This window comes from Saccostrea echinata, unplaced genomic scaffold (assembly GCF_033153115.1).
Source record: "Saccostrea echinata isolate AGI-Se365-2 ecotype Australia unplaced genomic scaffold, CSIRO_AGI_Sech_v1 ptg000047l, whole genome shotgun sequence".
Taxonomy (NCBI): Eukaryota; Metazoa; Mollusca; class Bivalvia; order Ostreida; family Ostreidae; genus Saccostrea; species Saccostrea echinata.
The window spans coordinates 895,650-911,389 of record NW_026889796.1 but is presented as its reverse complement, the minus strand read 5'-3'; the positions used below and the strand labels follow the sequence as shown (position 1 = coordinate 911,389).

At 32.4% G+C, this 15,740-nt stretch overlaps 1 protein-coding gene across 1 annotated transcript; it reads left to right on the top strand.

Annotated features, from left to right (window-relative positions):
* Positions 1-6,858: 6,858 nt before the first annotated feature.
* On the top strand, positions 6,859-12,130 carry LOC133202859 (uncharacterized). The gene is made up of 3 exons (XM_061338732.1): positions 6,859-7,026; positions 11,750-11,891; positions 12,051-12,130. Exons 1-3 carry the CDS (start codon positions 6,859-6,861, stop codon positions 12,128-12,130), a joined length of 390 nt encoding a protein of 129 aa, XP_061194716.1.
* Positions 12,131-15,740: the final 3,610 nt, after the last annotated feature.

Here is a 15,740-nt window from a genome sequence, read left to right as displayed (position 1 = left end):
GGCAAGCCATTGACAAACAAGTTGATGAAGCAAGGATATCAACAGTCTCGTCTAAAGTCATCATTTTGCAAGTTTTATGGTCGATACAATGACCTTGTCAGTAAATACAATCTATCATTAAGTCAAATGCTGACTGACGTTTTTCATACTAATTGTCAGGCCATTATTTAAACACCGAATTGTCTGCGGATTATTCAAATTGCTCGATCATGACAATGAGCACACGGTGGTTGTGACTGGTAGACAGTGGAGGCTTAGTCCTCCATGGCACCTGATCCCACCCCATTTGTTTTTTAGAGGTCCGTGTTTGCTCTGCTCCCAATCTGTAATGCCTCAATTGACTTTTGAGCTTGATTACTGTTTGTTATCTCCATTTTGTTGATTATATGAACTGCATCTTTGATGTCGGAAATTTTTGTGGCAAAATTGTAATTAACAATTTCAATGACAGAAAAAAATAACATTTATAAACTTCTATTCTTCATATTTGCGATGGAAGAACTACTAAGAAGTTTTGATTGAAGCAAAATTACATTATTGTCGTCCTGTACGATATTGATTTCTTATATAATACTATACACTCCATTGTACAGAAACCTTTTTCTGAAAAAAAAATTAATACTTTATTTTAGTCTAATTGTTCATAAAGGTTTTAATTATATACAAATTTATCATAACAGCACATTTTAACAGCAAAATAAAATTCTTAAAAATGCAGCTCATATTGCTTTAATATATTTTATTATAACACCATATATTTCTTACTTTTCTTAAAGGTCAAGTACGGTAAAAATAGATTTTAAAATCCTGTTTACCATTCATTAAAAACAAATATAGAAAAATTATAGTTGTGTTTGTTTTTTAACCAGGTATAGACACAAAATACCTGTTCAAATATCGTTATTTATAGACACGAGTGACCGAGATATCGCCCCTGGATATGACGTCATCAAAGGCAATGACACTAAATATTTACGTAGATTTATAATACCAGATAAGTCATTAAATGGCGAATTCGGCGAAACCGTGGATAGTGACGGTGAAATTCCAGGGATTGACTTAAGTCTGAAAATTCACCCTTATATCTTTGAGCCAGTTACCAATATCATCGGATTCCGAGTCGGAATCAGAGGGTAGCGAACATGACTCTGACCAGTCAGGAAATTCTTCACAGGGCCAGTCCACAGAAAATTGGTAATTTTATACAACAGATCAAACAAAAGGAAAAAACACCAGACGCATGTATTAAGAATACATAAATATACATGTACGTAAAATAAAACTGTAGGCTTGAAAATGCACGTATTTGTACCCCTATGAAGTTCATGCTATATGACTGTCAACAGTTGTGAGATATTTCATAAAAAATTCGAGTAATAATCTTTAATTCATTTAAATGAATGATATTTACCATTGAAAATTGATAATTATGTGAGGACCAGAGACGGATCCAGCAGGTTTCCAGACACAGGATAAAATTTGATACGTGAAAGTATAAGGATGTACAACAAACATCAACTTATCTGTCAGTAGTCTGCCTTTGTTTAAAACGTGATCGTAATCAGAGCATACAGAATAAATTGGGAGAGGTAAAATCTATATGCAGGTGATAGCAGAATATTACTACATAAATAAGGAAAGTTGACGATGGAATCCTCTCGTTTGTCATACAGTTTGGTTGTTAGTTGTTCATTATCGTCTATATGATCAGATGACTGTCAAGGAAAGTGGCCTCTTAAAAATTGTTAAAAGATTTCATCGGGAAAAAATCATTTGCAAGTTCTGGGAAATATGGGAGGACACTATGGAGTTAGTACTCAAAGCTTTAGAAGACAGGTGTATTTTCATTTAGATTGCAAAATTTAAACATATATAATTATTCAAATTTTTGTGCCAGACATCCCTCCAAATATATATATATATATATATATATATATATATATATATATATATATATATATATATATATATATACTTAATTATTATATGTATACATTGTGGAAATAAAAAATAAATATCTGAGGCGGAATGCCACAGTTAACACAAACTACATATGGAACAATTACTCTTCAAGGAAAACCCAAGGAAAGTCTGTAGTTTGTACCATCTCGTGTTAACAAATGCGCCGCTCATTTTTTTACGTCTCTATATGAGTGAAAAATTCTCGAATTGGACGTAAAACAATATACAATCAATCAATCATTAAAGAGTGCTTCCATTGCTTCTAATACACCTACAATACTAAAGAATAAGAAAAAAAAGATTTATACAAAATCTAATCCAATTCCTACTTTATAACCAAAATTTAGTCCTATACATACCACTATGGAAGGTATGTGACGGTACATATTGCCGTTTTGTACATATTGTCGTCGGCGACAATATGTACCTACCCTCACTGTACATATTGTCGTCCATCGGTACATATTGTCGCCGGCGACAATATGTACCGAGACGAGCCTTATTTTCTTCCTGCATAATGGACGACAAAATGTACAGTCAAGCACCAGCACATATTGTCGTCGGCGACGATATGTACAGTCAAGGTCGGTATATATTGTCGTCGATATATTGTTTTGACGAATATTTACTTGAGAAAAGAAAGGGAAATTGACAAACACACACACGCACGGAGGGAGACAGACAGCATTACTCGCAATACTGTAGGGAGAAAACTTTTTGGTCAGAAAATTGTGTTCAGGATTGATGTACATCACTATGACATATCAAGATACCGTAATTCTTGAGATATCTGATAAATCAGCAAGTCTTTTTTTCTTGTAATATATACTTAGAGATTGAATACAGGTATTTTTTTTTTTGTTCAGTAGTAATATTATTTGGAAATAATTCTTATATACGGTCATGTGCCGATATAACATTATAAATATAATTTATTGTTAATAATAATGTAAGAATAACGCAAAAAATAACATTTTTAGATCACCTGAACTGGAAGTTCAAGTGAGCTTTACTGATCAAATTTTGTCTGACCGTCCGTCTGTCTGTTAACTATTCATAATTTCAGCTTCTTTTCAAGAAATACTGGGTCAATTTCAACACATTTTTTACAACAAACAAACAAAAACAAAATCAATATTGTTCAAGTCATTACCCCAGGGGTAATGTGAGCCACAATGGGTGATCAAAGTTTTACATAGGAATATATACAGAAAATCTTTAAAAATCTTCTCAAACACCAAAGGCAGATGTAGCACCCCCCCTCCCCCCCCCCCACCCAACCCCCTTCGCTTGGTGGTTTGATTATTTTTTATTTGCTTTGGTAAATTCTGTTTAACTTGTATATACTTAGTCTACAGGTAAAATTTCATAATTAAATAATTAAGTTAACGTAATATTATACAATAACACTGACGGACGACAATATGCGCAGTGAGGGAAGGTACACATTGTCGCCGGCGACAATATGAACAGGACGACAAAATGTACCGTCACAATCACGCTGCATGAAATAGCAAACGAGACACGTCAGTGTGATTCTCACACCAATTACATTCACAAAACTACCAAAAAACAGCAAAAGACATCTTTAAACAACAATATCTTTGGGGCGACAATATGTACAGTGAGGCACATAATGTCGCCAACGACAATATGTACATATGTAACTTTTCAGTCGGCGACAATATGTACGGATGGACGACAATATGTGCAGTGAGGGTAGGTACATATTGTCGTCGACGACAATATGTACAAAACGACAATATGTACCGTCACAAGGTACCCTTATTTATTGATTCAACTATCTTCAGTATAAATATCTGTTCTTGATTTCCTTGCAAGCAAAGCTTATAGCTAAGAGATGGGACGAACTCTGGCATCACTTTGTATACTCTTTGTATTGTATCTTTACTTGATTAAATCAGATGGAAAAACAAGTAAGTTAAAATATATAAATGATTACACGAATAAAAAACTTAGTTAAAAGAAAAAAGGACATAACCCATTTTTAACAAGTATTAGTACAATAATCTATTTTAGACGAAATGTACCTTCGGCAGATAAAAATAACAATAGATCGTGATGAGACAAAGTTTTCGGTTTGGTCTGGAACCTCTTCTAGCCTAGCTGACTGTAGTGTTATGTGTTTGCACAAAAGTAACTGTGTTTCTTTATTGTACGATTTTACTGAGGCGTCCTGTAAGCTTTTTGACGTGATTTACAATGCTGATGGGAGTGTGGGTGCTGAAGATGTCGTGTACTATACTCTGGAAAGCAGCAACAACCGTCGGGGTATGTAAAACCTAAGAAGCTATATGTTTTTAATTGTAAGCTAATATCATTAATATTGCATGAAGTTGTGAGTAACAATGAAAATTCTCACCCCAAGAAAACCAATGTCAAACTCGGCTGCGCCTCGGTTTACAATGTTTTTTTTTGGGGGGGGGGGGGGGAGGAGGGAGGGAGGGATTTTCAATGTTACCCTCAGCTACATCCAATAGTTATATAATATGCTGTGGATATTTGATTAAATTAAACTTTCATATAAATTACTTTAATTTGATTCGTCGAGAAACATTTGTTAAAAAACAGTTACCCTTTGAATGATGAAACTACACTTTCCAGTGCGATAGAACTTAGCAACAGTGAGTTAACATTGATTGACAACGGGTGGCATTCCAAATGTTGACTACGCGGAATCTATGCGCTTGCGGTTCGAATAAAACAAATACATAAAAAATCGTATAAAAATATTATAATAAATACTGCATGTACTTGAGGGTTGCATTAAAAATTTTCACCGCAGCCTCGGTTGACAATTTTTTCAATGGGCTCATTTTCACAATCATTTGAGAATATGAAAATATTTGACATCTTTTTTATGTCTTCACTCTTTTAAAAAAAAAATTTCATAATCAGTTGTAGAAAATACTTGGTTTACAATCGAAAGATAATCAAATTGACCAAGCTTAAATGACAAACGTAAAATTACTCCATTGCATTTATTTCTTTATTGTGGTATTTGGCATAATTGAAAAGCGGATAACAATTTGTGTGCTCACCTGAAAATGAACTGAAGGCAGTCTGAATGAAACATAAATTTCACTCTTGTAATAGAAAACGATAAAATGTCAATTTGGATAAGGCCTAGATAAGTATTCATTTTATTAACATGTAGAAGAAGCGATAAAATGTCCATTTGGATAAGATGGCTCTATAAAATGATTGACGGTCGATTAAGGAATTGGAGAGTATTGTTTACAATCAAGTTAATCTCAATATACATGTATTTCTGGTAATTTCAAATCTTCAGAAATTAACTGCGACGAGGCCTTTTATAGCATTTATGATCATATGAAGTTTGCTTAAACGTAGATCCTAAAGAACAAGAGAAAATAGGGTAAAAGCATCAACTTTATTTTTATTTACATACCAAGTCTTTCAAATTCTTTGCATTTGTCATTCACAGATATACAAATTAGAATTTAGAATACTGAGGTTATTGCTAAGGCAAAAAATTATACCAGATACCGAGTAAGAAAAAATGTGATGTCATTCATGTCACTGAATGTCAAACACTGTAGGAACATATTATTATCATCAAAGGTGAAACTTAACTCTTAGTAGAATGTAAAAATGATGACATGACGTCTTTATAAGAAGACATCATCATAGCAAAGACTTGTTAGCACCACAATTGTCCAAAATTACATATGACGTTTATGGAGCAGAAGGGATCGATTCATAAACTCAGCTCACTCATATAAAATGTTTCTTTAACTCTTATGATTCCCCCAAAGAAATTATTTGTTAAGTAGAATACAAACAATTATAGTATAGCTTGCGGGGCAAAATTGTACAAAAAAGACACTTCAACTTGACAAATTTATAAAGGAATAATAGACATACCATTAAGGGTTATCTCTCTTATCAGAGTATCGATGAACCTTAATTACACGGATCCTCCATTACCTACTATTCCATTAAAATCCTTTGCAAAACTTCTTGTAATGATAAGATTTAAAGAAAAGAAAAACCAATAAACGAGTACAAGTATACAGTATTTTAAAATCGTTTTTCCAACCTAGCTTGTCGATGTAACCTACAAAACATAGCTTGAATATGTACATGTACATTTAAGCTTTGTTTACATACATGTATGTAACATTTTTTTTTGTTTACATATGTAACACTTGATTTCCAAAGACACAATATTACGGGAAATTTTTTTCCTTCCTTTTGATATCCTTTATTCGGCGCTTATTTTTTTCCTTTAATTTTCAGTTCCCGAGTCTTGCCAAGATCTCGTTATTTTTTCGGGAGCAAAGACGGATGGGGAATACTGGATATATCCCAAAGCAACAAACGGACAAAGAATCAAGATCTATTGCCACGATATGCAATTCATTCCATCTGAATACATCACTTTGAGGAACACAAACTATTTTATTCAACACGATCAATCGAACTGGCAACTGAAGTATATACAATGTCAATCGACAATCAAACCACCCTTAAAAACGGTCCATTTTTCAAAAGTCAAAATAAACATCCAGGTATACGTAGGCCCTACGAGTACATATGTATAAATTTGCGTGTAAGCAAAAGCAAGATCCCAGATGGAAAATATTTTTAGTATTCCAAATATGGCACAGAAATCCTTTTTTTGTCTGCCGTTGTTTCTTATTAAACTCTCCTATTTATGCATGAAGATAACTGTTTGAATAAACAAAGGACTATTTAATCAACAGGTTTATATATTATAAACTCTGTATAAATAAGTTTCCTGAGTCTGGCATTAGAGACATTTACTACTAAATTACATTGAAAATTATTTCAAAATTCAATGATTTTAGAGTCAATGCATATAACAATACCTTAATTTATATTCAGAATATGGAAATCGATGGGAATGATTATCAATTCACCTCTTTGACTGGTTCTCCCACGGTCGAATATGGACAAAGCACTGACTGCAATGGCGAATCTTTTCGGAACCCCTGTCCACGTTTCTCGGAAGCTGTAATTGACACAAGAGGAACAGGGTTGATTGTAGATCCTACTGTAAGTTTTACTTTCAATTTCTATTTTAGTTAATATGTTGACGGTGCGACCGTTGGGGCGAGCGCATTGTTCACTTCATTTTAAGATCCGCCTCTTCAAACCGCACGAGATATTTGGAACGTCTAGACTGTGACGTCACATGACGTCGTATGTTAGCTGCATTTCCATAAACAAAGTTTAAAAAGTGCAAATATTTTAACAAAGAACGTTTAATCTACTATCTGCATGCAATAGCCATTAATTAAGGTGAGTTTATTTTTTGTGAAATTTAGTTGTTGTCACCGCGTGAACGAAGTTAGCAGCGAGAACAAGAAGCGATGCATTGTGGGTCAGAATTACTGCGGAAAAAAATTCTATTGAATGAATGTGCAGTAGTCCGAATTTTCTCTTCGCCCAGGCGTTGTCGTTAGAGCTCGCAGTGACGAGCGGCGCTTAGCGCCGCTCGCTGCGCTCGCTATTAATCAATGTTGAGAAATAAAAAAGGTGTTATGTTTGTTTTGAAATGTACATTTTGTGAACTATTATGTTTGGGGAAATCGTTTATAAAAACATACATATGTATAATACATGTGCATAGTGTTTATCAATGTATCCGTAGATGATATTTTAACGTAAATGTATCCATAGATAACATATAAATTAATTTGTCCACAGATATCAGGTTAATTAATGCATCCACAAAGGCATATAATGTCAATAAATCTGTCCACACATAACATGTCAAGTAATGTGCCTTCAAATATCATGTCCACTAATTTATCCAAATACCGGTATATCACGTTCATGAATGTATCCGTAAATATGTCATGTTAAGTTATACATTTACATTCTACATGTATTTTGTTTATAAAGTATATGGAAAGCTTTGGCATTCAAAACACCATTACACGGACGAGGTGTTCAAAGTTTTATGATTTTTATTTTGTTTTATTTATTTTGACGTCACAAAAGCAAAACGCCATTCAAGTGCAACATTGTGAGCGAAAATCAAAATTCAAGCTCACATTGAAGAGTGTAACGGTAGTAGCTGTTGGAATGACTCTTCCATTAATTATAATTTATCCAAATGATAATACAGGGATTTTGAAATAGAAATCATATTTGCAGGCAAGGCATGAGTTTAAAAAATTAAATAAAAGCATTGAATTATTATTTTTTGTAGTCTCATAACTGCGTCAGAGTGGTCGCCCGCGTGGCGCAGTGGTTAGAACTTTTGCTCTAGAGTCGCGAAGTAAGGAGTTTATCTTTTACGTCGCGGGGTTCGAATCCCATTGTGGGATGTGGAGACCGGTCCTTTGGATGAGAGCGTATAAACCGAGGTCCCGTGTCGCAGCAGGTGCTGGCACGAAAAAGATCCCTCACTGCTCAACGGCCCTACATGAGTGCCGAGTATAGGTCTAAATTTGCAGCCCTTCACTGGCAATATGAGTGAAACATTCTCGAAAGGAACGTTAAACAGACAAAAAAACAGAGGAGGAAAACATATTTCTTGCATACACCATTGCAGTTATGAGACTACATATTTCCAAAAAAAAAAAATCAATGTTATAAAAGTATCCACAGATGTCATGTGTATTAATGTGTCCACAGATACCGCGTAAATTAAACCATTTAAGGCATATACACAGATATAATTAAATTAATGTATCCACAGAAATCATTTTAATGAATCAATCTATAGTTAACCTATTGTAACCGAGCAGAAGAACAACGCAGCTAGGTTCACGTTGATTTCTTTATTTTAACAGCAAACAAATAACGACAATGACAATTCAGTCATTCTACGATAAATGGACCAATTCAGAGTAAAAAACATGAAAAAAAATAATTGTTTCAAATAGCAAAATGAACATCATAATTCTCTAAAGGACATATCAGTGAACTTGAAAACAAGGAATTGTCCACAAATCTGGTATCTAACTTTTTACAACACAATTTCAAGATACCATTGATTTTAAGGTAATGTTACGGAATTTAATGCTTGATCAAGCCATTATATTTTAAATAATTAGCTGAATATGACCAATTTTTCGTTTCTGATGTTCAGTAAAGAACGCTAAAGTATGATTCATGAAGTTTCGCATGAATCCGAATTTAAATTAAATTTTCGGGGAAAATATTGTTACGGAATTTTAATCGTTACGGAAGTTAATTCCCAGCAATAAAAGTTAAAATTCTCTTCAATAGTTAAAATCAAAGTTTGTTTTAGGATATTAAACAAAAGTATGAAGCACTTCGCTCCCAAAATAATAAAAGAAATTATACCTTTAATTCAAAAACTTTTCTGAATTACCGTTACGGAAGTTAAATTTTTAAGAGAGACAACTGTTTTTGTCTAATTCATTTTGTTATGTCGAAAATGTTATCGTCTAAAAAAGTTAACTCGCAACTAGAATCGATGATATAAGGTTCCGTGGTCACTTTCAGATAGGTTTCAGTTCTTTTTGCAATCTGCATTCTATGCGTGAAATTTAAAACAAAGTCGTTACGGAAGTTAATCGATTTTAAGCGACATGCTTATGAATTCGCATGAAAGGAGATCCATGCATTCCTTTGCGAGAAGTGGTTTGATTTCTTTTTATATAGGATAAAAGACATTTTTTAACATTCATTGCAATCTATTCGGAACGATTTTACGACTGAAAATTTCATCTTGAAATTTGTAAATAAATGAAGCGACATTACGATTTGCAGTGGAATACGTTTTTCAACATTACGTTCATATCAAAACTTGAACTGCATATATATCGGAGAATATTTACAAAACCATGTGTATATGTTAAGTCTTATAGTTGAAATCGACCTTTGAATTTATAGTTAAGATATTACAACGGTAAATTTGTAAGCGACATAAAAAATTCTTAACTGGTCATGTTTTTGTAGAATGACTGAATTGTGTCTAGAAAAAAATACACATATTATATATTCTACCCATTAGACAAAATATAACGTCAAATAGCTACAAAATAAATAACAACATTATAAGTTATGAAAGAGAAAAGTATTACAAAAACAAATACCCATATGGACAGCACGACCACGAGGTGTGACTTTGAAATTGGCTGACGGGACAAGTAATTCTAATCGAACCTGTGTATTTATACCCAGATCTACTGTGCAACTGGATTGAGTTGATTTAAAAAATACACCAGTCAGGTATAAGATTACATAAGAGTGTTCGACAAAAGCCTTTACAAAATGTTAGAATCTCACCGACTTAATTCAAATAATCGAATAAAAAATAAGTTTACAAAAGTGAGTTCGATACTCGCCTAAATAGAATACAACGTATATTGAAATATTTGGTCACACTATTAAAGAATGTATCTACATATATCAAGTTAATTTGTTTAACCACATATATTATGTTAATTAATGTATCCACAGATAACATGTCCATAAATGTATCCACAGAATTGTTATCAAGTTAATTAATATATCCAAAGGTACCGTAATAATAAATGTGTCCACAGATAGCATCTCGTAAATTGATATATCCACAGATAACATAAATATAAATTAATGCATCTTAATGATATTATGTTTATAAATGTATCCACAGATGGCATTTAAACCAATGTATCCACAGCTAACTCATAAAATACTGTATCCACGTATCCACAGAAAACATATAAATTACATGTAATATACATGTATGCACAGATAACAATTTAAATTATTGTACCCACAGATAACATATAAATTACTGTATCCACATATAACATATAAATTAATATATCCACAGATGACATATAAATTAATTGAGAGTAATACATGGCAAAATCTGTATCACACGCCATATCAACCGGAGACTTCAATATCAGCCCGGGGGCCAAAGATGTGATACAGATTTGGTTATGTATATTTTTATTATATCTTTGAAAATAAGTGTTTAAAAATCATATATAAACTTAAAATTAATTACTGAATTTTTAATAGTTGAGTGTGTTCCGTTTGTATAATTTTTTTCCCAAAGAAATGCATTCAGCGATAATTATAAATTAAATGATTATTTTGAATAACATAAATATATGATGAAATAAATTACATTTTAAATAAACTTAAATAAAATAAACAAATTAAAAAAAAAATCCGAGGAACTTCGAATGAAAAATACAGAGATGTTCCGGAAAGGTGAAATAAAGGGTGTGATAAAGGGTGAAATAAAGGATGCTGATACAGGGTGTGTATTACAGGGCACGTGCCTGTGTTCATATTAGGGATGCAAAATCCTGTATTATATAACAAATATAAAATAGAATCCACGGATAACATATAAATTACTGTATCCACAGATAACATATAAATTACTGTATCCACAGATAACATATAAATAAATGTATCCACAGATAACATATAAATTAATGTATCCACAGATAACATATAAATTACAGTATCAAGAGATAACATACAAATTACTGTATCTACAGATAAGATATAAATTAATATATCCATAGATAAGTATAAATTCATGTATCCACAGATAAGATATTAATTACTGTATCCACAGATAATATATTTTATGTATCCACAGATAACATATAAATTACTGTGTCCACAGATAACTTATAAATGAATGTATCCACAGAAAATATATAAATTAATATATCCACAGATAATATATAAATGAATATATCCACAGAAAACTTATAAATGAATGTATCCACAGATAATATATAAATTAATATATCCACAGATAATATATAAATTAATGTATCCACAGATAACATGGGGTGTAATAAGTGGCTGGTGGGCGAAAATAGAAAATATTAATCGATCGACAGATGGCGCTCAGATCTCGTTTATCTGTACTGGATGGTGCGGCGAATCAGGACCGATCATACTACAACCATCGAAAGAATACAGTAAGATATATAGTATTTAAAAACCTTTTTAATATATTTTTTTAAACAAGTTTCTTTTCTTCAAATCTAGAAATAATTTTCATTCGATTATGTATTAAAGAAATGTTTGGTCATAAATTTCTGAATTGCACGTTTTTACATAATGAATAATTCTTTCAGTTTCGGCGACAGATGCAAAAGCTTTGGTCTGTGATTTAGATAGTCCTGCTCTAATTCTTCCTGCTATAATTATTCCATAGATCATATCGTATGCATAAACAACAACTTTCGTTTTATTTTGTATGCTTGAAGTAAATAAATATTAATACACATGTGCTTTTTTGTGGAGTTCTTTATTTCTTGAGGTTAAGTTAAGCAGTCGTTTCATTTATTACAGATATTTGTTGATACACTGTAAGTATATTTTATACCCGCACTTTATCATAACTGTCATAGATGCTCATCGTGCTAAAAGAAATTTTATATTTTTAAGATATGTTCTTGTGCGAAAGTTAAGACCATCATGCGAGTTATATGTTAACATGCAAAATAAATGAACTGATGTCATCATGCACGATAATTGTGTTGATATGCATCTTATCAATGTCAACATGCACGATAATATTTCGCATGTCAACATAAATATCTCGCGTGTTGAGATAATTAACTCGCATGTCAACATAATTATCTCGCAGGTTAACATAATAAGTCCCATGTGTATATAATTATATCACATGATGACATTATGAAAAAAACGTGAAGATAACGAACAGTGATCGATCTCAAAAAATCTATATAAAGGAATATAATTCTATGAAGAGGGCATAAAACATAGACCCCTGAAATTCCATAGATAGTATCATGTGCCTAGGAGGAGTAAGCATCCTCTGTTGACCGGTCACACCCGCCATGAGCCCTGTTTTGATCAGGTAGACGGAACATTCCGTAGCCAAAAGTGTAAAAGCAAAGGCCTAACAATTGGTATGAAACAGGTAAGCCAAAATACGACCCAATGATAGGTTATATTTGCTTACAAGGTCATTATAAGGACCATAAAATTTACGAAATGCTGACTTTAAACGAGGTTGTTGAAATCCTTGTAACATCAACTTATCTGTCAGTAACCTGTCTCGGTTTGAAAAATTGATCGTACTCGGAGCATGCTCTTGAGTCTCGGATAAGATGGGAGATGTAAACACCATAAGCAGGTGATAACGGGATATTACTACATACATGTATATAAGGAAAGTTGACGATTGAAAAGTTGAAGTCATCTCATTTGTCATACAATTTAACATGTCTATATAATTATTTGCATGCCAACAAAATCATCTCGCATTTTGAATAAATTAAGTCCCATCTGTACACAATTATATCACTTGTTGACATAAATAAGTCGCATGTCAACATAATTATCTTGCATTTTGGATGTGTAATGTCAGAAACTGGCTTGTGTCCAAGTGCTATAAAGAAAATGTGTGTTCCGTTCAGTTACAATTAATGGAATTAATTACTTCTTTGATGCATATTTCAATAAATGGAAAATAGGATTTAATTCTCGACATGTACACATCCCTGTACCCTTAGCAGTATTTCAGGTAGATGAGTTTACAGCGTTCGAAGCGTTTTCTCAGAATGCATGCACGTATATCTGAATTTATTGCACATGAGTGCATAATATGTGCATATACCGTGTATCAGAATTTATTGCACATGAATACATAATATGTGCAAGTACCGTGTATCATGTAAAGAGCTCTAACAGTACATACAGAGTAACTGGAAAAGATGCATGTCGTAATCTTTTCCTGTTTATTTTCGAATATTTAGGAGCATCAAACTTGCATGTTCCGTTTTGATTTTTTTCTACATTGCATCTTAAATATTCAAAATTTATTATTTACTTCTTACTAGTCCTAGTTTTGGTTGAAATTTATGTCTAAAACATGTTTTAGGTCAGTTTGGTGTGTCCAAAACTTTGCTATCGGAGATGAGTACATGCCGACAGCCAGGGTCATTTATATAGCCGGTTGAACAAGATGGGTATAAGAAAGAAATATGGTGGAAAGGGGCGTACAGGAATGTAATATGTCGTACAAGGATGAAAATAACGCATATTTAAGAGTTCAGCTTTAAACCTGGGGTCGGGAAACCCAAATCATGGTATAAATTACAAAACACCACAAAACAGTTAGAATTGTTAAATATATCTATTACTAATACTAAAACATATATTAATATTTGGTAGTGGATTCTATTTAACGCCTTTCGCGGAGAGCAACTTCCACTAAATTAAGTACAGTGTATGTTGTTAAATGTCTTGTGTATACTAGTATAAGCAAATTCAGAACGCACAAAATCAAGTATACACTAAATTGTCAAAAAAAAATCTACTTCCACCAAATATCATTTTTATTTTTAAAACAAGGACATTATAACGACCGTAGAATTTGCGAAAAGCTGAGGAAATGCAAAACAAACAATTACAAAGGGAAAGTCTGAAGGAGGTATTAGTAATTAAATAGGGAAAGGGGGTAGAAAAAAGAAAAATACAATCAAAAAAGAAACAATATGACTCGTCTTATTTCTGCTTTTTAATACATTTCCATCCTAGCTTCCTGGCTGCTGAAATGGCTCCATGTTCGGTTCCTTTTAATGGGATCTTCTGCTCTTTATTCTGTCAATTAAATAGTCCAATCAATTTATCATGAAACGTCAAACCAATTGCATCGTCGGAAACACACGGCTGATTACGCTTCGTTCCTCTCTCCATCACGAAGCGTAATCAGCCGTGGGTTTCCGACGATGACCAATTGCAACACAATACCTTTTGTTATAAACTCTAGAATGCACCAAGTAAATGTAACAAAATCTAACAAAATCGGATGAAGGAAAATTATTATTTGGGGCTCATATATTTTCTGTGAAAATTACTATAGGAAAGAAGCATAACTCTTGTCAATATAAAATTTTGGTGCATTTTTCGACTTGAATAAAGAGGAGGTGAATTAAACTGTGTATAATGACATTTATAGATGAAGTAAAACCCTCTATACCCAATTTTATATTTATTTATTTTATAAATTTTAAGGATGTTTAGGCTCATTTCAAAGTGTATGTTGCATTTCTTCGCCTCATAATTATAAATTTTAGGGCAGTGGTTATCAAAACATAGATCAAAATATTCGTCTCTTATTCTTTATGGGTATTCTTTTTACGGTTATATTTAGTATTTATCATGTTTATGTACTAAATGAAATGATCAATGCATACTAAATCTTAATTTAGGGGTAATTTATTCATTTTTTTTTCTTTTTTAAACTCTATATTCACTATCTTTTAAAAATGCTAATATTTAAAAAAAAAATCAAAAAATATATGAAATTAAATTCACAGTACCCGTTTCAAATTATATGATCTATGCGAAATAATGATCAATTAAATTGTATCAGAAAGGTTTAAATCAGATTACGCTTTAATGAAAAAAAGAAAAGAATTTCTTTTATAATGTAATCACATCCGCAAAACATTGGATGGATTTGCAGAGTTTTGCCCCTTTTCTATAGTAATTCCCATAGCTAATTAAATCATGCCAAATTATACTTTCCCCTCATAAGATTTTCTTAAGATTTTTTTACTGCAAATGTTTTGTACATTTTAGATTTAATTTATGATGAAATAATTTATGATGCAATTTGTTTGACGTTGGGTCCATACCTTTGCTAAATTGACTGGACTAAAAAGACAGGCGGTCAAAGTTGCAAGTAGTCTAGATCATATGAAAGCAACTCAAAAATATTGAGTGTGCAAGAAGACGAGCCTAGCCTTACTGCATCTTCCAAGATTGGTAGTAGTAGTTTGGGGAAACCT

Excerpts from the sequence above, each read along its gene's own strand:
- LOC133202859 (XM_061338732.1), top strand. The coding sequence starts at position 6,859 with ATGGAAATCGATGGGAATGATTATCAATTCACCTCTTTGACTGGTTCT. Across the intron at positions 7,027-11,749 it reads GGTTGATTGTAGATCCTACT|ATAACATGGGGTGTAATAAG; the intron begins GTAAGTTTTACT and ends ATGTATCCACAG. Across the intron at positions 11,892-12,050 it reads ACAACCATCGAAAGAATACA|TTTCGGCGACAGATGCAAAA; the intron begins GTAAGATATATA and ends TAATTCTTTCAG.